Below are 25808 nucleotides of genomic sequence, written 5' to 3'. Positions count from 1 at the left end.
ATACTTTCTTAGGGCCCATTTTAAATGAAGGTGTTGCTATGAGGAGAGACTGAAGGAGATTGGAGAAGAGGAGGCTCAGGGCAGACCTCATTGCTGTCTACAACTACCTGAAGGGAGGTTGTAGCCAGGTGGGAGTTGGTCTCTTCTCCCAGACAACCTGCAACAGAAGAAGGGGACACAGTCTCAAGTTGTGCTGGGGGAAGTATAGGCTGGATGTTAGGAGGAAGTTCATGGCATAGAGAGTGATTGGCATTGGAATGGGCTGCCCAGGGAGGTGGTGGAGTCACCATCCCTGGAGGTGTTGAAGCAAAGCCTGGATGAGGCACTTAGTGCCATGGTCTGGTTGACTGGATAGGGCTGGGTGCTAGGTTGGGCTGGCTGATCTTGGAGGTCTCTTCCAACTTGTTTGATTCTATGATTCTGTGTTTCTGCCTGCTCCATCTGACTTCAGCACAAAAGCATCAGCAAAGAACTGCTTGAATTAACATGTTGCAGGAATCAATTTCTCAAGAGAAGGCCAACATGAAAAGTAGCTGCAGTGGCTGTCATTGTATTGTTGGCCTTTCTAAAACAAATCTTTTTCCTTCTCATTGCAAGTTTGCATTTCTCCCTCACGTAGGTAAGCATACATGCATAACCTTTCAATACATCTTCAATTTAGCTATTACCTCTCTTATGAGGACAGCCTACAGGAGTTGGGGCTCTGCAGTCTGGAGAGGAGAAGGCTTCGAGGATACCTTGGAATGACCTTCCAGTATCTGAAGGGGACCTACAGGAAGGCTGGGGAGGGACTATTTACAGGGTCTTGTCATGACAGGACAAGAGGTAATGGGTTTAAACTGGCAGAGGGGAGATTCAAACTAGACGTTAGGAAAGGGTTGTTTGCAGTGATGGTGGTGAAACACTGGCACAGGTTGCTCAGGGAGGCTGTGGCTGCTCCCTCCCTGGATGTGTTCAAGATCAGATTGGATGAATCATAGTGCCGTGGTCTAGATGACTGGATAGGGCTGGGTGCTAGGTTGGACTGGATGATCTTGGAAGTCTCTTCCAACGTGGTTGATTCTATGATTCTATGATCACAGAATCATAGAATCAGTCAGGGTTGGAAGGAACCACAAGGATCATCTAGTTCCAACCCCCCTGCCATGGGCATGGACACCCTACCCTAGATCAGGCACACCCTACCCTAGATCAGGCAAGGATGAGGCCTTGAGCAACCTGTTCTAGTGGGAAGTGTCCCTGCCTAAGGCAGAGGGTTGGAACTGGATGATCCTTGAAGTCCCTTCCAACCTAAACCATTCTATTATTCTATTTGGAAGGAAAGCACAGATGGAGTCCTACAAAATGGAGTAGACCTAGCATTGTAGATTTAAGTGGAAGAGCTTGGAATTAAGACCCTATCTTGTAGAAGGCAATTCTCAGTTGTGGATTACATCTCTGCAAGAGATGCGGTGTCCTCTACAACCCAGCTCAACTCAGTTCAGACAAGAGAGCACAACATGGTTTGGTCTTCTGCAGTGGTACTTCCAAGCAATGACTAAACCTTTGCTTTGCAACTGTACATGGAAATGTTAGACAGCTCGTGGAATCATCTTGCACACTCAGAAGCATTTTGTAGTCAAGAAATGTCACATACCCCAACCAATGATAGTGTACCAGTAGAAATATCTCCTTTCTGGGAAAAAGGTTTCTACCAATAAAGTGAAAAGGTACAGTCCCTCAATAAAGAGCCAGAAGTAGTTGGACATGACACAGTAGTGAAAAAACACCATCACTGCTTTACATTCCACCTGCAGGGAATCAAGAAAAAGAAAGTTATTTTCATGTTATTTCCACTTAACAGAGAAAGAAAATGCTTTCAACCTCTCCAAATCTCTCAGTGGAAAGGAACACAGCTGGGATTAGTGTTATACATTTTCATGGTAAAGCTTTAAAAGCATGAGAAGAATGTGAGGTGCCACTTAAAGAGCAGAGATGGAAAGGGCAGGTAGCCAATTTTACCAGTGGGAGGTGGTTGACGAGCGTCTGCCGACAGCTTGAGAGCGTCTTGTGTTAGTGAGGGCTCACCTTGGCGATGTATACTAATTGCTAGGTTTAAACTCCCTTCCAAGGATTAAGCACAGAGAAGAAAGGAATCCTACTGAGAAACCTAAGGAAGGATGTGGAATGGCAGGTTGATTGTAGAAAGCCCAGAGAGTGGGTTCAGAAGGGATGTGTACGGTTGAGAATTGCACTTCCTTGCCATTTGCAGGCGCTGTCACTCAGGGATATAAAATGAAAAGAAGGGCAAAGAAAGCAGACTAATTTACTGTGAGAAGTGATAGAAGCTTCCATTTCACTGGGAAGGGGAAGAAGCAGAAAAAAAAAACTCAAAAAACACCAAAGCAAACAAAAAAACCCTCAACTAACCAGACAAAAAGCCACAAAGAAAACCAAACCAACTGAACAAGAAAAAAGCACTCTAAAATCTCTAAGTGGTAACCAAACTCTGCCACGACTCTGTGAGAGTAGGACACACTTGACTTTCCAGTACAGTATCCCAGTGGGACAGCATTAGGACTACAGAAGTATGACTTTTTGACTCAAAGCAGTATGAGTGCATGAACTGGAACCTCCTGCTAGGGGCTGTGTGGCTGTGGGAAAGCAGCAGAGGCAGGATCGGGGTACTCAAGAGATGACTCAGTATGAGCTAGCTGCAGATGTGACTGAGTTGGAGGGCAGAAGGGCTCTGCAGCGGGACCTTGACCACCTGCACAGATGGGCAGAGTCCAATGGGATGGGGTTCAATAGCTCCAAGTGCAGGGTGCTGCACTTTGGCCACAGCAACCCCATGCAGAGATACAGGCTGGGGTCAGAGTGGCTGGAGAGCAGCCAGACAGAGAGAGATCTGGGGGTGCTGATTGATACCCACCTGAACATGAGCCAGCAGTGTGCCCAGGTGGCCAAGAGAGCCAGTGGCATCCTGGCCTGCATCAGGAATGGTGTGGCCAGCAGGAGCAGGGAGGTCATTCTGCCCCTGGACTCTGCACTGGTTAGACCACACCTTGAGTACTGTGTCCAGTGCTGGGCCCCCCAGTTTAGGAGGGACATCGAGATGCCATGGTCTAGCCTTGAGCTCTGTGGTAAAGGGTTGGACTTGATGATCTATGAGGTCTTTTCCAACCCTGATGATACTGTGATACTGTGTGAAGTAGCGCTCTTTATTGAGGCAATACAGCAGCTTTTATGCTACTTGGAAGAGGCATGCATCACTAACTTGGTTTGAGGTTGGTGCATGTGGAAAGTACAGACTGGCTCAAGGTTATGTGTGTGGTACAGATAGGTTAACTTTACAACAGCAACCTGTAGAGGCAGCCTCCTGCGGCTGCCTGGCACTGCCTCCTGCAGCTGGCTGTGGGGAGTGCCACCCACCGCCTGGTTTCCTGCCTGCGAGATGGATTCAAGGACACTTTGCAGCGTGGGTTGCTCATTGCTTATCAGCTCATGTCCTGTTAGCAAGAAATCCTTCCACAGGGCAGTGGGATGCTGAGAGTTTTGACTGGTTCCAAGTTAAACTCCAGCCTCTGGGATGAATCTACACCTAAAATATTTAAACTCTTCAAACATCAGTTTCTTCGTGGAAGCTCTACCAGTTGATTCTGGATGATGTTTTTCATCAAGACATGGCTGATTTTAACTCTTGGTGGGTTTCAAAACAAAGAGGCAGAAGCCATCATGAGAAGGTTGGTATGAACCAGCTACAGATCTGACATGGTTTCAGCTTTATCATGGAGAAGAGTTAAAAGGAAAAACTGACTTCATTGACAAAGAAAAGCTTGAGTAAGAAACTACACAGCTGAACATTCCTTGTGGAAGTGACTCATAGGGAATTTAGCTCACAACTGAATGGATAAAGGAGATCTCAGTTTGGGAACTTGCTGTAATTCCCTCGTAATTGCAGCCAGTGAGCTGATTTATCAGATCAAATACTATCCCTAATTATGAAAGGAAGTGAGATTTACATATAATGGATAACTAAGTGAATCTGTGAGAGAAACTGCTCTCTGTGAAACCATACACTTCAGAGGCAAACATGTGGCTAACAGTAATGCTTTCATGACAGCCTGACCAACAGGGGTTTCTTCTAGGTGAAATGATCATCTTCTTTGCACATGACTCTGTCTGACATCCAGAACAAGTAAAGCTCTGGAGAAAAAAAATCACACCTTCAGGTGAATCAAACTGCTTGTGGTTGCTCCCATCTCATCTGTCAACATGCACATCTGTGAAAGGGAGAAACAACCTAGAATCTAAACCTGTAGGTCTGGCCTGAAAGGCAGACCACTGCACTCTGATGACATCATGGAATCAGAGCATCCTGTTTTGCTGTGAACTGGGAGGGAAGTTTACCACCAATTACCTTCTTGCCCAATATCTCCTCAACCTATGATGCTCAACAGGCTGCTTGCCTGCCTTGTGATTTTTGTTGTTGTTTCATGCTGGAAGAAGTAGAGGAAAAGCCTTAGATTTAACTTACCGTTGAGATAAAACAGTGGTTGCCATCTTGCTCAGCATAAAGAACCCCATCTTTAATGAACACAGATATTGCACGCAGGATGAAAGACACAAAGAGGTTCATGTGGATAAAATTTCGTGTGCAGTGAAGCTTCCTGGAGAGGAAAGAGCAAAGGAGAGGAAAAGAAGAGGTGGTGGGGGAAAAGGGGAATAAAGGAACACTTTTCTTTGGTGGAAGGAGCACATTAGGACTATTTGCACATGTGGTCAGAATACCTTGGTGCTAATGGTAACATCTGAAAGTGAGGATAGTGACTAGCACTGACCCCAAACCTGACCAAAGGGAGCATTTGGAGATTTTCCTCTAAAAGTGTAAAATAGACCTAGTCCAGAGCAGCTTCTGTAGTTGCATAGAACAGACCTACAGCTTCTGCAGCTGCATTTACAGTCTATTGAAATGTGGCTACTGGAGTGTGTCAGAGCTGGGGGAGCAGCACTCTTAAAGGCTTGTCTGATTCTACATCTGGTGAGACAACAGTTTAAACACTGGGGCAGATGAGCTCCAGTTTCTTTCCTCCAGTCACTGAACAGCTCACTGTTTGTGTCCTGACGTACCTGAAACGACAGAGGATGACCATGGCAGTGGTGAGGGAAACGAGAGAAGTGCTGTATCCCACTGTGTACAGAGCCTTCACAGACAGGTAGTAGTAATCCTTGGGAGGCAAACAACACATGGTTAAGCACTTCATTTATGGTCACGTCTTCTTTACCTTGTCAGTGTGCAGGGGGATCATAAGTAGGATTTGTTTCTTGAAGCCTGATTGTTTTCTCCTCTTGGTTCCCCTGAGATCCCCCTGTGCATCAGAGAATCTCTGTCTCTGACATGCCCTTGAGTCTGCACAGCATGAGGCTTATTTGTCCATGAGCTAGTAAAGGCTCTCTATATTTCTTTGACCACTGTGCATACATCTATAGAAAGAAAGGAGTTGGCTAAGGCATTCCTTAGTCAACAAGGGCAGAACTGGGGGCTAACTCAAGTTTCTAGAGGTTGCAAGACATATCAACAGTAACTACTCATACTCTGGAATCATTCAGCACTAGGCTAGGAAGGATTTAAATCTCAATCTCTCCTGTCACATTTTTATGCCTATAAATATCTGACTGTTTCATTCTAACTGCCATCAAATCAGAGCGTGACCAGAGGCTGGACAAAAAGCAGCCTTCTGCTCCCCCCCTTCATTTGTTTTTAGTTATAAGGTTAATTCCCACCTGGTTATCAGACTCTGTTTCGTTTTCATCAAAGCCACAGGCATCATAATAATGAGGGAAAGGTTCAGACCAGCCATCTTCAGTGCAGTTTCTGCTGATGTCCCCTGTGCAAAGCATAGTTGGGAATGTGACACTGCTGAAGCAAAGCCCAGGGCATGCCATACCACATACAGGACCAAAGAAAACCCACAGTGTTACTGGAAACACTATATATCTTGCTGTCCATAGTCATTATATGACTGTGATGAGGAACTTCTTCTACAGTGAGATAACTTATATCACATTCTTTTATCTTCAGGTCTAGGCTCTAATCTCAGAGTGATTTTCTGAGTAGGGTCTGTAGGAAAGCAGAGAAAAGATGGAGTGAGAAGCTCTTCCCTTTCTCTGTCTTTGCAGCAAATACATTCACCTATGTCTCCAGATGACCAGGTGGGAAGCTCTTGACCTTCTCTGTCTTCACAGCAAATACATTCACCTACATCTCCAGATGACCAGGTGGGAAGCTCTTCCCCTTCTCTGTCTTCACAGCAAATACATTCACCTACATCTCCAGATGACCAGGTGGGAAGCTCTTCCCCTTCTCTGTCTTCACAGCAAATATGTTTAGCTACATCTCCTGATGACCAGGTGTGGCTTCAGATGACAATTTCAAACCTGTTTCAGAGCTTCTCATGTCCTTCTCCCTGTTAACCCAGTTCTATTAATCAGTCATTCTGATGCAAGTGTTTGCATGGAGGCTCAAAACAAACCCAGAGAAAAACTTCACTCTCATTTTCTCCTTTTTTTCACCCTAACTCATATAAATACTAGCTCCTCAAGGGCTTTCACTAAGTCCATCACCAGGCTTAAAGCTGTACTGAGAAGCAAGAGCTGGGGGCAGAAGAGATAGTGTCCCTTGACACTCACTTTGTTACTGAAGCTGTCTGTAGTAGGATAGTCCTCATGGTGCTCTTTTTAAGCATCATTGTTCCTTCCAGAGCTCAGTGACCTGGATGAAAACGCTAGAGCTGGGCTGCTGACTGCACTTATTCCTCTCCCACAGAACAGAACAATTTCCATTTATCTAACTACTATAGTGTTTGGAGTTTGAGCTGTACCTTGACCCAAACTGATGGAAATTTCCATGCTTTTGTTGTTGTTTTAGTTTAGTTTCTTTTCCCTTTCATTAAGGTTGTGCTGCTTTGCATTCTTAGAGCAGTTTAGTCAAGTAGCTCATGACAGTAGCAGTGACCTTATTTTTAGAGAACTTGTTTTCTCTCCATGCAGCAGAATCAATCTGTTCAATCACAGCACTCCTTTAAGCACATTGCATTACTTGGCAAATGTAAATTACTCTTGCACATCCATCCCTAGTTTTCCATGGAAAATAACCACTGAATCACGGTGTTGACTTTCCTTAACACCATTTAGGAAGCAGGTAGATGGAATTTATACCAACCTACTCGCTAGGTTGCAAGGCTCAATAGTGGAGGAATAAGTTTTCACAATCCTGCTAAAAGTAATGCCCCAGAAAATGTATCACTGGAATTAAAAGTGATTAGGAAGTAGTACCTGAAAGTCAGGAGGAAAAAACTTGGATCATTCTTTTGAACAGAGGTAAAATAAACAGAAGTTCTGTTTCTTACCTAGAGGAGACTGGGCTGTGCTTTCCAGCAGGTCATAATCACCTATGAGAGAGGAAATTTGGTATGAAACTGTTTTGATTGTGCTTTCCCCACAGACCTAAAGTGGTCTCTGTGGAAATTAGTGAATAGAATCCAATTGATTTTTATTTGCTTGGATCAGGCCCAAAGGTAATAAATACTTGATTCTGTCTTTTCAGGAAGCAAACAGAGTTTTACTTGTGAGCTTAAATCAAAATTGAACCTAGAAAATTAAAAACATTGCCAACTGCAAGCAGTGAGCACACAGCTCAAGAGACCTGCAAAGGAACTACGACCAGTTCAGTGTAAAAGTCAGATGTGATGTCTAGAGAAATTTAGATTTATAGCCCATAATAGGTGTTTCAGTATGCTGAGTGCTGACAGCACTCAGGAAAAAAGTACTTCCCCCCTTCAGGGGTAAAAAGCAAGAATGAATTTCTTTTTGGTCCAGTTTTGTGGATTTAGGCTAGATCACACCAATTGTACAGAATCACAGCATGGCAGGGGCTGGAAGGGACTTCCAAAGCTCATCCAGTCCAACCCCCCTGCCAGAGCAGAATCACCTGCATCACACAGGAGTGAGTCCAGGCAGATTTTGAATATCTCCAGAGAGGGAGACTTCACAACCCTCCTGGGCAGCCTGTTCCAGTGTTCTGTCACTTTCACGGGGAAAAAAGAGATTGCTCCTCATGTTTAAATGAAACTTCCTATGCCTCAACTTGCACCCACTGCCCCTTGTCCTGTCATCAGGTATCGCTCAGCAGAGTCTGGCTCCATCCTCCTGGTGCTCACCCTGCACATAGTGATAAACACTGATGAGGTCACCTCTCAGTCTCCTCTTCTCCAGGCTAAAGATCCCCAGCTCCCTCAGGCTTTCCTCAGAAGAGAGCTGTTCCATTCCCTTCATCATCTTGGTGGCTCTGCACTGGACTATCTCAAGCAGCTCCCTGTCCCTCTTCACAGTATCACAGTATCACCAAGGTTGGAAGAGACCTCACAGATCATCAAGTCCAACCCTTTACCACAGAGCTCAAGGCCAGACCATGGCACCAAGTGCCACGTCCAGTCCTGCCTTGAACAGCTCCAGGGACGGCGACTCCACCACCTCCCCGGGCAGCCCATTCCAGTGTCCAATGACTCTCTCAGGGAAGAAATTTCTCCTCACCTCCAGCCTAAATCTCCCCTGGCACAGCCTGAGGCTGTGTCCTCTCATTCTGGTGCTGGCCACCTGAGAGAAGAGAGCAACCTCCTCCTGGCCACAACCTCCCCTCAGGTAGCTGTAGACAGCAATGAGGTCTCCCCTGAGCCTCCTCTTCTCCAGGCTAACCAATCCCAGCTCCCTCAGCCTCTCCTCGTAGGGCTGTGCTCAAGGCCTCTCCCCAGCCTCGTCGCCCTTCTCTGGACACGCTCAAGCATCTCAATGTCCCTCCTAAACTGCGGGGCCCAGAACTGAACACAGCACTCAAGGTGTGGTCTAACCAGTGCAGAGTACAGGGGCAGAATGACCTCCCTGCTCCTGCTGGCCACACCATTCCTGATGCAGGCCAGGATGCCACTGGCTCTCTTGGCCACCTGGGCACACTGCTGGCTCATGTTCAGGCGGGTATCAATCAGCACCCCCAGATCCCTCTCTGTCTGGCTGCTCTCAGCCACTCCGACCCCAGCCTGTATCTCTGCATGGGGTTGCTGTGGCCAAAGTGCAGCACCCTGCACTTGGAGCTATTGAACCCCATCCCATTGGACTCTGCCCATCTGTCCAGGTAGTCAAGGTCCCGCTGCAGAGCTCTTCTGCCTTCTTGAGCTGGGGGGCCCAGAACTGGGCACAGTACTCCAGGTGCAACCTCACCAGGGCAGTGTGGAGGGGCAGGACAACCTCTCTGAATCTAATTTCTCAAAACTGGACAGATTTTGACTTTTTATCAGTATGTCACAACAGACTCCCTGCATTCCTCATCATGCCTGTTAATAGACAAATAGCTTCTCAAGAGCCTCATGTTTTCATCTGCTCTGCATATAGGTGTTGAGAACACAGGTGAACAGGAGCTAGCCAGCACAACTGGCTCTTACCTGCATGAGTTTGCCCCAAGTTATCCACTTCCCAACCTGCAATGAGAAGAATGAAGATAATTAGTTTGGTTTTGATAATACTCTGCAATTTGATTTGAGGAGACTTTTTCTGCCCATGAGAGGAGTGGATGTAGCAAAGCTCAGGTAAGAACTGTAGTAGAATTGTGCTTAAATCCCCTTTTAGAGATTATTTCTATGTGGTCAAGCAAAGCCTGGATGGGACACTTAGTGCCATGGTCTGGTTGATTGGCTGGGGCTGGGTGATAGGATGGACTAGAAGAGCTTGGAGGTCTATTTCAACCTGGTTGGTTCTATGATTCTGCATCCAGTTCTGTAGTCTCTATTACAAGAAGGATGTGGATGTGCTGGAGTGTGTCCAGAGCAGAGCCAGGAAGGTGCTCAGAGGGCTGCAGCAGCTCTGCTGTGAGCATAGCCTGAAAGAATTGGGGCTGTGCAGTCTGGAGCAGAGGAGGTGACCTTCTTGTGGCCTTCCAGGATCTGAAGGAGGCTACAAAAAAACTGTGGAGGGACTTTTCAGACTATCAGGGAGTGCCAGGACTGGGGGGAATGGAGCAAATTTGGGGATGGGTAGGTTCAGAGTGGAGGTGAAGAGGAAATTGTTGAGCATGAGAGTGGTGAGAGGCTGGACTGGGTTGCCCAGGGAGGTGTTTGATGCCCCATGGCTGGAGGTGTTTGAGGCCAGGCTGGCTGAGGCTGTGTGCAGCCTGCTCTAGGGTAGGGTGTCCCTGGGCATAGCAGGGGGCTTTCAACTGTCTGATCCTTGTGGTCCCTTCCAACCCTGACTGGTTCTATGATTCTACATTTCTGGCTGGAAAGGGTTTCTCAGAAGATGATTGATTGCACTCTATTGTTAAATCTCTTTTTATCAGGTTGTTCCATCAAATTCTAGGAAGGACATGAGAAAGAGTTGAGATTTATTTTCCTTCAGTGTATTTTTTTGCTTTCATTGTCCTTGTGGGGTTTACTGGGGGGAGGGTGATTGGTTTTGTTTGTTTGTTGGGATTTTTTGGTGTTGTTGGTTCTGACTTTGGTTTTGGTTGTTGGGTGGGGTTATTTTGGAAGGAAGGGAGGGCTCTGAAGCAGAAAAAGCTCACACATCTCCAAAATATTGTGCTAAAAACCCATGCTGATTTCTACACTAAAATTACTAAACGATACAATGGGAAATCATAAAAATTTGGGTTTGTGTCAAACATTTTCACTTTCCTTTCTTCTGTCCCCAGAGAAAATCTAGGGGGGGATAAATAAAATGTTTGATTATCTCAAACCAACCTCTCACCTATCCTACACAAAATGCACTGAAATCACTCTCCCAAGCCAGTGGATTTTGGTTCAAGTTGTGTTGTGGGATGCTTAAAGCCAAGCTGCTTTAAGCCACCGAGTGGTGCTGCTGCATCATGCACACAGAGCAGCCTGACAAAGCTGTCAGCAAACAGCTCTGCCAGCTGCCCACCCACCGGTGAAAACAGCTTTGCAGCTCTCACTGAGCACTAGGGCAGGTTAAATGTTTCAATTAGCTCAGCTCTTTATCCTTCCATGAGACAGGAGAAAGGGATATAAGGAAACAGGACACTAAAGGGAGTGAATTCAATGTAAGCCAAATGTGGTTTGTATTTTCACAGTATCACACAGTATCACAGCATCACCAAGGTTGGAAGAGACCTCACAGATCATCAAGTCCAACCCTTTAGCACAGAGCTCAAGGCCAGACCATGGCACCAAGTGCCACGTCCAGTCCTGCCTTGAACAGCTCCAGGGACGGCGACTCCACCACCTCCCCGGGCAGCCCATTCCAGTGTCCAATGACTCTCTCAGGGAAGAACTTTCTCCTCACCTCCAGCCTAAATCTCCCCTGGCGCAGCCTGAGGCTGTGTCCTCTCGTTCTGGTGCTGGCCACCTGAGAGAAGAGAGCAACCTCCTCCTGGCCACAACCTCCCCTCAGGTAGTTGCAGACAGCAATAAGGTCTCCCCTGAGCCTCCTCTTCTCCAGGCTAACCAATCCCAGCTCCCTCAGCCTCTCCTCGTAGGGCTGTGCTCAAGGCCTCTCCCCAGCCTCGTTGCCCTTCTCTGGACACGCTCAAGCATCTCAATGTCCCTCCTAAACTGGGGGGCCCAGAACTGAACACAGTACTCAAGGTGTGGTCTAACCAGTGCAGAGTACAGGGGCAGAATGACCTCCCTGCTCCTGCTGGCCACACCATTCCTGATGAAGGCCAGGATGCCACTGGCTCTCTTGGCCACCTGGGCACACTGTTATGTACCTTCACATTCTTTATCATGCCAGAAAATGAAGCTCAGTGATTTCTCTTTCTCATCCCCATCTGAAACAAATCAGATGTATTTGCTGACCTTCTAAGATAGGCCAAGAGGAAATGGCCTCAAGTTGTACCAGAGAAGGCTTCGTTTGGATAAAGGAAAAATTTCTTCACTGAAAGCTCTGGGATAGGCTGCCCAGGGAAATGGTGTCACCATCCCTGGAGGGATTTAAGATATGTGGGACTTATGGACATAGTTTAGTAATGCCTCCTCCCAGTAAACCCCACAACAACAATGAAAACACAAAAAACTACAGAAAGAAACTAAATCTCATCTCTTTCTCATGTCCCTCCTAGAATTTGGTGGAGCAACATGATAAAAAGAGATTTAACAGGAGAGTGCCATCAGTCATCTTCTGAGAAACCCTTTCCAGACAGAAATGTAGAATCAATCTTAGAATCAACCAGGTTGAAAGAGACCTTCAAGCTCATCCAGTCCAACCTAGCACCCAGCCCTAGCCAGTCAACCAGACCATGGCACTAAGTGCCTCATCCAGGCTTTGCTTGAACACATAGAATTAATCTCTAAAAGGGGATTTAAACTTAGAATCATAGAATCAACCAGGTTGGAAGAGACCTCCAAGATCATCCAGTCCAACCTAGCACCCAGCCCTATCCAATCAACTAGACCATGGCACTAAGTCTTTTCTTGAAGACCCCCAGGGACGGTGCCTCCACCACCTCCCTGGGCAGCCCATTCCAATGCCAATCACTCTCTCTGTGAAGAACTTCTTCCTAATATCCAGCCTATACCTACCCTGGCACAACTTGAGACTGTGTCCCCTTGTTCTATTGCTGGTTACCTGGGAGAAGAGGCCACCCCCCCACCTGGCTACAATATAGTTTCTGATTAATCCCAAAGACCTTAATGCTTTTACCAACCTAAATGATTCTATGATTCTAAGACAGAAAATTTACTCTGTGAAGATGATGATGGGGATCTAGAAAACCAAAATAAAGCATCAGATGTGGCATTGAATAGATACATTCAACATCAAACCTACACATCCAACCCACCAGTTGCTGTGGAGGATTAATACTGAAAGCCAGGATAAGAACACACTCATTCTCCTGGCTTCTCTGTCCAGCTTCAGCTCCTGCAAGGTTTCACATATGAGGATTCTCAGATGCTTGCAAATATTGGGTAAGTCTACTGATTGCAAAACAAACTGCCCTAGCAGTTTTCAGCAAAGGTCATTCAGCCTACTGCATGAGAGTAAATAACCAGATGCTGCAGAGGCATTGTTTGTGCTCCAGATTCTTGGCAGAGTAACAGGGATACCTCTGCAGAATGGTTTTGAACAGATCAGTTTCTTTCTTGAGTCTACTCAAATCCAGGTCAAATAGCAGTGATACAGCTCAGATATAAAGGTTTAAGTTGATAAATTCTGGATTCAGAACAACAACTTTAGGATGTCCTGTGTGGAATTTTTATCTCTGGTTTTATGAGGTGCTTGGAGGATCAAAACCAAGCCACTATTCCTTCATCACTGTCTTTCGTAGTGTCTCTCGTAACCTGCTGCTGCTCAAATCAGTAACTCATCATCACAGAATCAAGCAGGTTGGAAGAGACCTCCAAGATCACCCAGTCCAACCTAGCACCCAGCCCTGGCCAATCAACCAGACCATGGCACTAAGTGCCCCAGCCAGGCTTGGCTTCAACACCTCCAGAGACAATGACTCCAGCACCTCCCTGGGCAGCCCATTCCAATGCCAATCACTCTCTCTGACAACAACTTCCTCCTAACATCCAGCCTAGACCTCCCCTGCCACAACTTGAGAGTGTGTCCCCTTCTTCTGTTGGTGGTTACCTGGCAGAAGAGCCCAACCCCACCTGGCTACAGCCTCCCTGCAGGGAGCTGCAGACAGCAATGAGCTCTGCCCTGAGCCTCCTCTTCTGCAGGCTGCACACCCCCAGCTCCCTCAGCCTCTCCTCACAGGGCTGTGCTCCAGGCCCCTCCCCAGCCTTGCTGCCCTTCTCTGGACACCTTCCAGCACCTCAACATCTCTCTTGAATTGAGGAGCCCAGAACTGGACACAGCACTCAAGATGTGGCCTGACCAGTGTCCTGCTAAAGTACTGAAGAGAGTTCCAATTCAACTTTTTTCTCTGTAGGCTTTTAGCCTTGATCCATCAACCTAATTTTCACTCATAAGCTAAGCTACTGGGGAGTCAATTAGATATACACTGAGCATTGTGCTCTGAGTTACAACTAAAAGTCAAACTTTGTCTAATGAATGTTGAGATAATGTACACAGAGATATAATAATGCTTGTGTGTGTGTATATATATATATATATAATTAATGTATCTATATAAACACATAATTAGGAACATACAGGCACCATCTGGTTTTAAATTCCTTTGTACTTCTGCTGCCATTCTCTCTGGCATCATAGTTTATGTGTCCTGCACCAGAATATGGATGTCTACATGCTAGATGCCTGTGCCAGTTATTGTTTATTTACATGCATGAGCCTGTGATGGAGTTCATTTGGATTATTTCTCTGTTTAATAGTTAATGAGGGAGGCTGTAGCCAGGTGGGGTTGGTCTCTTCTGCCAGGCAACCACCAACAGAACAAGGGGACACAGTCTCAAGCTGTGCCAGGGCAGGTCTAGGCTGGATGTTAGGAGAAAGTTGTTGTCAGAGAGAGTGATTGGCATTGGAATGGGCTGCCCAGGTTGGTGGTGGAGTTGTCATCCCTGGAGATGTTGACGGAAAGCCTGGATGAGGCACTTAGTGCCATGGTCTGGTTGATTGTCTAGGTCTGGGTGCTAGGTTGGCCTGGATGATCTTGGAGGTCTTTTCCAACCTGCTTAATTCTATGATTCTATGATTCTTGGACTCCTCCTGCTGCTGCTTCTTGCCATCCCTGGAAACACTTGTCTGACATTCTCCTCCCTGAGGACTTCTTTCCTGTTAATGGTGACTATCATAGAATCATAGAATCAACCAGGTTGGAAGAGACCTCCAAGATCATCCAGTCCAACCTAGCACCCAGCCCTGGCCAATCAACCAGACCATGGCACTAAGTGCCTCATCCAGGCTTTGCTCCAACACCTCCACAGATGGTGACTCCACCACCTCCCTGGGCAGCCCATTCCAATGCCAATCACTCTCTCTGACAACAACTTCCTCCTAACATCCAGCCTAGATCTGCCCTGGCACAACTTGAGACTGTGTCCCCTTGTTCTGCTGGTCATTGCCTGGCAGAAGAGAGCAAACCCTGGGCTGAGCACAACTGTGCAGACTTTATACTGGCACAGCTTTTTATTATTTTAAAAAATATTTCCTTTTTATTATTTATTATATTGGCATCATTAAATCCATTTCTCATTTCAACCCACAGATCTCCTCACCTTCACCCAATCCCCCTTCCCGGATGGAAAGGGATCATTGGGTGGTAGAGCAACTGCTATAGCTTGGCCCTGGTGATGTGCTAAGTGCAGGCAGCGACTTTGGCACTTGTGCTCCTCATTAAGCTGTTGTTAAATAACAGCACAGCCCAAGCTCTGGGAAGGTGGAGCAAACAGCAGCTACTAAAGAGTGTCTTAGTATACTATTTATTAAATCAATAATTGCTCACATCAGTCAATGTGAGGAAGCTAATGTTCTCCTTGACAAAGGATACTTTATCCAGTGTATTGACAGAGAGTGTTATTCACTATTTGACCAGGCTAAACAGGTGAGAACTAAAGCAAATCTTGTATTAGTGCTTTAATTGCCATTATTAATTAGGTGCTATTTGTAGCACTACTGCAGACCTTAGAGAAGATCCATCAGAATGCTCAATGGTTGGTCCCAAAGACCAGAGAAATGAAACACAGAAAATATTGCCTGTTTCTGTGTCCTACATGAAGAGGTAAAAGATGGGAGGGAAAAAAATAATGAAAAGGCTTGCCAAGGTCTTCCCACAGAGCTAGAGGCAGAGACCAAATCTGTCATGCCCTTTTCTTGCATTTTATCAGGCTTCATTCTTTGGGCTTCATTTACTGACTCCCAGAAAACATAACCACCTCCTCACCATCCTCCAGCTGATGAGAAATCTGATACAAGCAATTGTTGCTTCTGATTTACAGTGAGCAGGATTGGCAAAGCCAAAGCCAAGAAACAGCCCTTCTGTGAGCAGCCTCAGAGCTCAGTGCAGCCTTTTAGATCCTCTCCTGTGTGCCAAATTTGTGCTGGCTGCTTTCAGTGTCAGCTGGCAGGGCAACTGCTTTATCTCCCACAGATTTGTTTATCTGAGCACAACTTGCATTTAACCCTTTTGTTCCAGCATTTGCCCTTTCTTAGTGTGTGTGTGTGTGAGGACTGAAAGGCTTCCAAAACTACTCCATCCTGAAATAGCTGGCCCAGAATTTTCCTTTGTTCCCATTGTTCCCATCTCAGTATTATGGGTTGGAGGACTAGGTCTCATAAATAAACCTCCAAAAGGTTGGATTTAGGCAGTTTTGAGATCAACGTGCAGAGCTCACACTGGTTTTTATTGTGTGTTAATTCTCTCCCTTCAGCAAGAACAGAGACTGAGGCAGAGCGAGGTGATGGAGGTGTGCTCCAATCGCTTGTTATCCTGCTGTCCAGCTATGTGGGTAATGAGCTGGTTAGGCAGAAATTAAATTCCCCCCCTTTTTTTTTTTATCCAGCACTGATTAGAAGCTTAAGATTTAATTTATAAATAGAGAATAAGTGAGTGAGCTCTGATGCCCAACTCCACAGCAGCCCCCACGCTGTGCCTGCTCGCTCGCCTCCCTGTTGCTGCATGCTGCTCTGATGCTCCAGCAATCTGTTCAGCAGGCTGGCAAAGCTGCATTCAGAAGCAGCAGTCTACTTAGCAGCTTTTCTGGACCTTTCTGGGCTCCTTACACACATACCACTTTCATGCTCTGCCCACTGCTTCTAGAGCTCTCTGCCCAGTCCTGTACCGGGCACACAAGATCCCCCACACACAGTGTGACCATTCCAGTTCCTTCATCAGGAGAGGTGATTCTGCCACTCTACTCTGGTGAGAGAACATCTGGACTACTATATTCAGTTATGAGACATCAGTGTGATGGAGAGGGTCCAGAGAAGGCTACCAAGACTATCAGGGGGCTGGAGCACCATTCCTATCAAGCCAGGCTGAGAGAATTGGGATTGGTTAGTCTGAAGAAGAGAAGGCTTTGGGGAGAGCTTATAGGACCCTTTCAGTACATACAGGAGACCTACCAGAAAGCTGTAGAGGGACTGTTTACAAAGGCCTGTAGAAACAGGACAATGGTGAGAGGTTTTAAATTAGAATAGATATAAATTGGACATTAGGAAGAAGTTTGTGTATTTCAGTAAGAACTGGTACCTAAAGACATCTGATGGACTGATCCTGTGGAGCAAATTCATCCTGTCTGATTTACACACTTGGTGTTCATCTGTATTTCAAGCTTCCCTCCATAGAGGGCAAAGACACAGGCACTTCCAGAGGGTGATCTGTTTTAGGCATCTACCACAGGATGAGATGAACTAGCTTCACTAGAACACTGTAGTAAAGGCACTGATGGAACTGATGCACAAGTTCTTGCTTCCTATGTCCTATGCTATTTTCAGGGCACATGGTTTCATGAGATATAGAGAAAGGAAGACCCAGTAAATAATGGCTGAAGGCTGCCCAGGGAGGTGGTGGAGTCACTGTCCCTGCAGGTGTTCAAGCAAAGCCTGGATGAGGCACTTAGTGCCATGGTCTGGTTGATTGACTAGGGCTGGGTGCTAGGTTGGCCTGGATGAGCTTGGAGGTCTCTTTCAAACTGCTTGATTCTATGATTCCATGGTTCTAACATCAGTGAGGTGCCATGTGGAGAAAGTAAAGGCCAAAGCACATAGGCTGGTGGAGGCAGGACTGAAGTACAGATATGAACATCTACATTATCATAGAACCAGAATCATAGAATGGCTTAGGTTGGAAGGGACCTCAAGGATCATCCAGCTCCAACTCCTCACTGTAGGCAGGGACACCTCCCTCTAGAGCAGGTTGCTTGAGGCCTCATCCAACCTGGCCTTAAACACCTCCAGAGAGGAAGCAGCCACAGCCTCCTTGGGCAACCTGTGCCAGTGTCTTACCACCCTCACTGCAAAGAAGCCTTTCCTAACATCTAGTCTAAATCTGCTAGTTTAAAGCCATTCCCCCTTGTCCTGTCATTACAAGACCTTGTCAATAGTCCCTCCACAGCCTTCCTGTAGTCTCCCTTCAGATACTGGAAGGCCACTCTAAGGTCTCCTTGAATACTTCTCCATCCTGCAGAGCCACAACTCTCTCAGCCTGTCCTCACAGCAGAGCTGCTGCAGCCCTCTCAGCATCTTGGTGGCCTCCTCTGGACTGGCTCCAACACTTCCATGTCCTTCTCGTGCTGGGGGCTGCAGAACTGCACCCAGGACTGCAGGTGGGTGTGAGGAGAGCAGAGCCAAGGGGCAGAATCCCCTCCCTTGCCCTGCTGCCCACACTGCTCTTGCTGCAGCCCAGCACAGGGTTGTGTCTGGGCTGCATTCCCACTGCAGGCTCCTGTTGAGCTTTTCATCAGCCCAGGCCCCCAGGTCCTTTTCCTCAGGGCTGCTCTCAGCCATTCCCCACCCAGCCTGTATCTGTGCCTGGGGTTGCAATTATGTCTCTCTTCTTTTCTTCCTCTTTCCTATCAAGGTCTATAAAACTGGCAGTGGACTGAGGTCACCATAGCAACTGCTAGGCATCATCTAAATATTATGTGTATCCTTCCTATGAGGCTGTCTGCCACAGGAGCATCCATCAGAGCGACACAAATACTGCTGAAGGGTCTCCTAGCTTCAAAGAGAAGAGAAAAGCAATTTTATTTACTCAGAAAGAAAATGCAGAGCATTAGAAAGGTTGTTTGGTAGAGATTATCACTTGTGAAATAAGTCATAGAGAACAAAGCTTGAAGTGGTTGCTTGCAAGAAGCACATCTAAAATCTCGTAATCAACTGAACCTCTCTTCTGAATTTTTTGAGTCAGGAGGAGAGATGCAAAGAAAGCAAAGGCAACTGCTAAAGGTTGAAGCATCTGCCAGTGCTGCACTTACAGTGATACTTCAGTGTATTATCTTTTGCTGTCCAAGTGTGCTCCAAACTACTCAGCAGCTCTCTGCACACTCCATTGCTTGCACACTTTGCAGAAGAGCATGATTGTTTTTATTTTCCAAGGCCAAATCAGCTTTCAGATCACATTGACAAAGGTCAAAGCTGTGTTATAGCTTTCCTCTGGCCACTGAAGGCTGTTATCTTGCAAAGGACAGAGGACATGCTCTTTAGCTGAAATGCTCTTGCTCATGTTTTGTGCTTGAATATGAGAGACACAGAAAATTACATCCCCATAATTTGGTGAGAAGGGCAATAAAATGTTCTTTTCCTGTAAAAAAAAAAAGCCATCTATGAAGCCTTAAGCACTTGATTGGAACTGTAGATAGTCACTATTCTCTGATGGCAATATTTTCCTCCCCTTTCCCTCTGCATTGCAGATAGACTTTGTGATGCTGTGACCGAGCAAGCATGCTTAATTACAGCTTGTCCTCCTCAAGTTGGAAAAGCTGGAGTGATTCGATGGCTTTACTGCCTGTGGAAAGCCTGGGGATGAAAACCAGCAGGAAAGGACTTGTTATCTAGTAAGCACTATTATCTTGGTTATTGGCATGACTCATTATTTCTATGCCTTTTCTTTTTGTCACAATTCTTTCTAGGACTTGCTAAAGGCTAAGCAGCTACAACACATGTGCAATATGCAGACAGGTTTGAGAGGTGCCATCACCTTTAGCTGGGCTATAGATTAAGCCAAGAAAAAAAATCAGATACCTTTGCAGTGAACTTACTTCTGAATGTTAATAGGACCTTACATAAAGAGAAGGATGAAACTAAGGTATGCACAGAGCCCTGATTGCTTCACAGATTAAGTGGCTCATTATTATTCCCATGATGAAAATGCTATGGGATGGGGTCATGTCTTTTATTCCAGAGACTGCTCCTTGATCCCCATGTTTTTTCTTCCCTTGATTTTCATGCAGGATGTTGCAATACCCACCAGGGGTGAGATACACTTGAATAATAATCTAGACCTTTGCACTGATCTTTTGCCTTGCCTGTCTGACAGGCAAATGCAATGTCCAATTTTAAGCTGCTGCAATGCTGACCTTAATTTCAGCTGGTAGCATTGAAAGCCTGCATCTTCTACTTAGGCAGGAAATAAATACAGCATCCTCCAGATACCTTTTAGAAGTCCTCTGATCTTTAACAATCACTTTTTTCTTTATATCTATGTCTATATCTATATCTATCTGTATCTATATTTTAAAAAAAAAGTCAATATAGAACCCAAATTAATAGAAACTGTAACTTGCAAATGGAATCATAGGAACATAGAATCAAGCAGGTTGGAAGAGACCTCCAAGCTCATCCAGTCCAGCCTAGCACTCAGCCCTGTCCATTCAACTAGACCATGGCACTAAGTGCCTCATCCAGACTTTTCTTGAACACCTCCAGGGATGGCAACTCCACCACCTCCCTGGGCAGCCCATTCAATATATTCAACAGTTTTCCCCTTGGGAAGACAATGACTCTAGCTGTCTTTTCACTCAGTTTAGGACTTAGGGTCTGCTTTCACAGTGGCATTTAGTCACCACTTAAAGTCTTTACCAGGGCTGTTTCCCCAGGAATGTTCCAGAAGGGCTTTCAGCATATGAACACAGAGTATCCTTTCCCCTCTCAGTAAGTCTTCTCTTGTCATCTTCCTCTGATTAGCAATAACCACATAAACTTAGACAAGATATAAAAGCTACAGTTTGCTTCCCATATCCAGTTAATCCTGCAGCCATAAATCCCATTGTCCATCTATGATATTGTTGGTGCAGAATATATGAGGCTTGGTGTCTTACCACAAAATACTTGAGTGTCTGCCAAGGTTTTTAAAGAGATCACTCACAGACTGTTTTCAGTTGTTCTTAGAGACAAGAAAGCTCCCTGGCTGAGCACTGAAGCCATGTAACTTCCAAAGCAGCAGCAAGCTGAACACTTTGGTTCACAAACATTTGCACAAGATAAGACTGGAGGTGAGGAGGAAGTTGTTGAGCATGAGAGTGGTGAGAGCCTGAAATGGGTTGCCCAGTGAGGTGGCTGAGGACCCATGCATGGAGGTGTTTAAGGCCAGGCTGGAGGAGGCTGTGGCCAGCCTGATCTAGGGTAGGGTGTCCCTGGGCATGGCAGGGTAGTTGGAACTGGCTGATCCTTGTGGTCCCTTCCAACCCTGAATGATTCTATGATTGATTCTGCATACTGGATAAGTCTTGGAGGTTTCTGAGCTATCAAGATGATGGTCCACAAAATTACAGGATGGTTTTATCCTCAGTAAGTCTAAAAGGAGCTAAACAGCACAAAAGAGGTCAGCTTCCCTTAGATATCCACAGTACTGCCTGTAGGATGAAGCAGAATCTGGTTCTCAGCTTCCAGCCCTCTCCCTGGGTCACATTCCAAATTGTGCCATTACCTCTGACAACAATCAGGGCAAACAGAAATGCACAGAAGTTCAATCAAGGATGTGATGCATAAAGATCCTGAAAGATGGAAAAATGGCAACAGATTTTATGTTCAAGTGAAAACTTGCTTCTGGTATCTGTTGGAGCGCTTTAACTGGGATGAAGAAGTGTCTTGCACTGTGAGGGTAGAGTCTGGTCTCTTCTGCCAGGCAAGCAGCAACAGAAGAAGGGGACAGAGTCTCAAGGTGCACCAGAGGAGGTCTAGGCTGGATGTTAGGAGGAAGTTGTTGGCAGAGAGAGTGATTGGCATTGGAATGGGCTGCCCAGGGAGGTGGTGGAGTCGCCATCCCTGGAGGTGTTGAAGCCAACCCTGGCTGAGGCACTTAGTGCCATGGTCTGATTGTTTGGCCAGGGCTGGGTGCTATATTGGTCTGGATGATCTTGGAGGTCTCTCCCAACCTGGTTGATTCTATGATTCTCTGGTCATTATTGTGCAGTGCAAGCACACATCTGATGCTCCCCCTATATGGGCAAATTATGTTATTGCAGAGGAAGCTTATTACAAAATAATTCTATAGAATATCATTAGAACAAATTCTATCAGGCCTGGATACATTTCTCATTCTACCAGGTTTTAATTAGGCCTCCTTAATCCTGGTCTGAAGATAAGGTGCAGTTTCTGTCTTTGGTAGAAGTGATGTAGATTTTTTCTGTCTTAGACAGTAACCCATGCTTTGTACTAATGCTTTTAATGCTTTTTGTGGGTGTAGCAGGTTGTGTCCTAGGCTGGGCATTAGAGGAGCATTCTGAATGGCTGGAAGATGCAGTGAGAGCTAACCATGTTTATTATCTAGATTTGTGAATGGAAATATTTTCTCAATGTGGAGCATATGGCAGTGCTCAGAAGCTGCCTCTTATCATTTATATTAGTTTCCACTGCAAATCAAAGGTCCCAAAATAAGCTCACTTCTAATCTGCCTATTGGGTTTCTTTGAAAGGTCTGGTTGAGTAATGTGGCTTTATAGGTTCCAGAATACCTCAGCTGTGCAGGGCAAAGATAGAAAAGCATAGACCTGGCCTCTGTAGATTTCCACTGCCAGGCAGTATCACCTCTGACTGGAAAAAAAGGAGAAGAAGAACAAAAGAGAGAAAATCTTCCAGCTGGGAGGGCAGATCACTATGTTGGGGCCACCTCTAGGTCTTGATAGGTCATACTGAAATGCAATATCACAGTTTGACATACTTTTCCTTTCTCCTTTCTTTGCAAGATTGCCTTAGAAGGCTAAAAATGATTCTAAAGTGCTTGCCTCTGGAGTAAGAACTGGGAAGGCACTGGGAAAAGCATAGTACAGAACAGTGGCTACATGGAAGTTACAGATTCTAGTGAAAACAGAAATGAAGCACATCAATCAGAGAAATGGATGTTGAGGAGGAAACTAAATCAATGTTTAGAAACCACCTAAAAGAAAGCCACTGTAAATCCTTAAAGTACCAGATCAGAGGAAACTCAGGAGCTAATAGGTTAGGTTTCTTTCACATATGATTTTGAGAAGGCTCTTTCTGTCCAGTCTGCATCTGAAGTGAAACAAAAATTCTAGTGATTTTGGAAAAGCAGAGAGGTGAAATGAAATTTGGTGCCATGGGCAGTGGCACTGAGTGCAGCTTCAGCAAGTTTGCTGATGACACCAAGCTGTGTGGTGCAGCAGACAGGCTGGAGGGCAGGGATCCATCCAGAGGAACCTGCACAGGCTGCAGAGGTGGGCACAAGCCAAGCTCAGGAGGTTCAACAAGACTAAGTGCAAGGTCCTGCATCTGAGCCAGGGCAATCCCAAGCACATCTCCAGGCTGAGCAGTGAGTGGCTGGAGAGCAGCCCTGAGGAGAGGGACCTGGAGATGATGCTGGAGGAGAAGCTCAACAGGAGCCAGCAGTGTGCACTTGCAGCCCAGAAAGCCAAGCAGAGCCTGGGCTGCAGCAGCAGAAGGGTGGCCAGCAGGGCCAGGGAGGTCATTCTCCCCCTCTGTCCCCCTCTGATGAGACCCTACCTGGAGTGCTGCACCCAGTTATGAAGCCCCCATTACAAGAAGGATGTGGATGTGCTGGAGTATGTCCAGAGCAGGGCCAGGAGGATGCTCAGAGGCTGCAGCAGCTCTGCTGTGAGCACAGCCTGAAAGAGTTGGGGCTGTGCAGGCTGCAGCAGAGGAGGCTCCCAGGTGACCTTCTTGTGGCCTTTCAGTATCTGAAGTGGGCTACAAAAAAGCTGGGGAGGGACTTTTTAGTCTCTGAGGGAGTGACAGGACTGGGGGGAATGGAGCAAAGCAGGAGGTGGGGAGAGTCAGGCTGGCCATGAGAAGGAAGTTGCTGAGCATGAGAGTGGTGAGAGGCTGGACTGGGTTGCCCAGGGAGGTGGTTGAGGCCCCATGGCTGGAGGTGTTTGAGGCCAGGCTGGCTGAGGCTGTGTGCAGCCTGCTCTAGAGCAGGGTGTCCCTGGGCATGGCAGGGGGTTTTCAACTGTCTGATCCTTGTGGTCCCTTCCAACTTTAATTGCTTCTGTGATTCTATGATTCTAATTTTCCCAGGAAGGATCACACAGCAGGAGATGTAACATCAGGCTTTCTGTATGGTGTTGAGAGCAGTTCAGAAGTTACTCCTGCTCAGTTGCACTGAAGGTTAGAGCAGAGTACATTATCAAACTGAAACCAGCCACAGCTGGCATGTTTAATTAAATCCAAAGATAATTTCTCAGCAAAGCAACTCTCCAGATGACAGTTTAGTTGGTTCATTTTTATTCTGTAATTTCTTCCTTTTTGTTTTCATTTTGCTGCATATGGAAATCAGTCATCCAAGTCAAGGCAGCCAAATGACTTTCATAAAGCAACAATCTGCTCTACTGACTCCTCTCATCTCAAGATAAGCATTTAAGATAGGCCAGAGGAAACATCTACATATACCCATTGTCTTCCATGTGCTGTGCCAGAAGTCCATGTGATCAGTTCAGATTTACACATGTAACTTTTAGTTACCCAGAGCCAAGTGAGCAAACTCCTTCCTTCTCTTAAACATATCATAGAATCAACCACAGTATCACAGTATCATCAGTGTTGGAAGAGACCTCACAGATCATCAAGTCCAACCCTTTACCACACAGCTCAAGGCCAGACCATGGCACCAAGTGCCACGTCCAATCCTGCCTTGAACAGCCCCAGAGACGGCGACTCCACCACCTCCCCGGGCAGCCCATTCCAGTGTCCAATGACTCTCTCAGGGAAGAACTTTCTCCTCACCTCCAGCCTAAATCTCCCCTGGCACAGCCTGAGGCTGTGTCCTCTTGTTCTGGTGCTGGCCACCTGAGAGAAGAGAGCAACCTCCTCCTGGCCACAACCTCCCCTCAGGTAGTTGTAGACAGCAATAAGGTCACCCCTGAGCCTCCTCTTCTCCAGGCTAACCAATCCCAGCTCCCTCAGCCTCCAAGCTCATCCAGTCCAACCTAGCACCCAGCCCTGGCCAATCAACCAGACCATGGCACTAAGTGCCTCATCCAGGCTTTGCTTGAACACCTGCAGGGACAGCAACTCCACCACCTCCCTGGGCAGCCCATTCCAATGGTTTTGTTCCTAGTGAACAGATGTCCAAAACCCCCTGAAACCCAGCACTACAAGGGGTAACAGCTGTCACATATTACTGATTCCATAAAGAGGTAAAGAAGCAGCACATATGTTTACACTAGTGACTACTAGGGGTCACATTGTGATCCTGCTACAGGTCAAATGCGACAGAACAAGAGGACACAGCCTCAAACTGCACCAGGACAGATTTAGGCTGGATGTTAGGAAGAAGTTCTTCACAGAAAGAGTGATAGGCATTGGAATGGGCTGCCCAGGGAGGTGGTGGAGTCACTGTCCCTGGAGGTGTTTAAAAGGAGACTGAAGGAGGCATTTAGTGCCATGGTTTAACTAATTAGGAGGGTTGGGTGATAGGTTGGACCTGATGATGCCATGGTCTAGTTGATTGGCTAGGGCTGGGTGCTAGGTTGGACTGGATGATCTTAGAGGTCTCTTCCAACCTGGTTGATTCTATGATTCTTTAATTCTATGAGCACAGTATGTGAATAGGTCTAAAAATCCTGGGGGCAAATGATTGGAATTGATTTAGCAATCAGGCTGAATGACAAGCAGCCAAGGCAAAATTGATGGCCAAGTCATGGAGAAATGAAAACAAAAAACCCAAACCAACAATCATATCTCAAGTTGTGCCAGGGCAAGCCTGGAGAAGAGGAGGCTCAGGGGTGGTCTCATTGCTGTCTACAACTACCTGCAGGGAGGCTGTAGCCAGGTGGGGTTGGGCTCTGCTGCCAGGCAAGCAGCAACAGAACAAGGGGACACCGTCTCAAGCTGTGCACCAGGGGAGGTCTAGGCTGGATGTTAGGAGGGAGTTGTTGTCAGAGAGAGTGATTGGCATTGGAATGGGCTGCCCAGGGAGGTGGTGGAGTTGCCATCCCTGGA

The 25808-nt window shown here is 46.4% G+C and overlaps 1 protein-coding gene across 9 annotated transcripts in view; it reads right to left on the bottom strand.

Moving 5' to 3' along the window:
* ADCYAP1R1 (ADCYAP receptor type I) overlaps window positions 1-25808 on the bottom strand; it is a 184759-nt gene that overhangs the window by 43745 nt on the left and 115206 nt on the right. For all 9 annotated transcript variants that reach the window (XM_064162372.1, XM_064162374.1, XM_064162373.1 and 6 more), the window contains exons 5-10: window positions 9474-9509; window positions 7389-7430; window positions 5764-5867; window positions 5110-5207; window positions 4517-4649; window positions 1637-1790 (exon numbers count right to left, since the gene is read on the bottom strand). In XM_064162372.1, the coding sequence (XP_064018442.1) occupies window positions 1637-1790; window positions 4517-4649; window positions 5110-5207; window positions 5764-5867; window positions 7389-7430; window positions 9474-9509 (567 nt within the window). The remainder of the gene's footprint in view (window positions 1-1636; window positions 1791-4516; window positions 4650-5109; window positions 5208-5763; window positions 5868-7388; window positions 7431-9473; window positions 9510-25808) is intronic.

This window comes from Pogoniulus pusillus, chromosome 23 (assembly GCF_015220805.1).
Source record: "Pogoniulus pusillus isolate bPogPus1 chromosome 23, bPogPus1.pri, whole genome shotgun sequence".
In the NCBI taxonomy this organism is placed as follows: Eukaryota; Metazoa; Chordata; class Aves; order Piciformes; family Lybiidae; genus Pogoniulus; species Pogoniulus pusillus.
The sequence above is the reverse complement of the archived record's forward strand: the minus strand, read 5'-3'. Positions and strand labels throughout refer to the sequence as shown.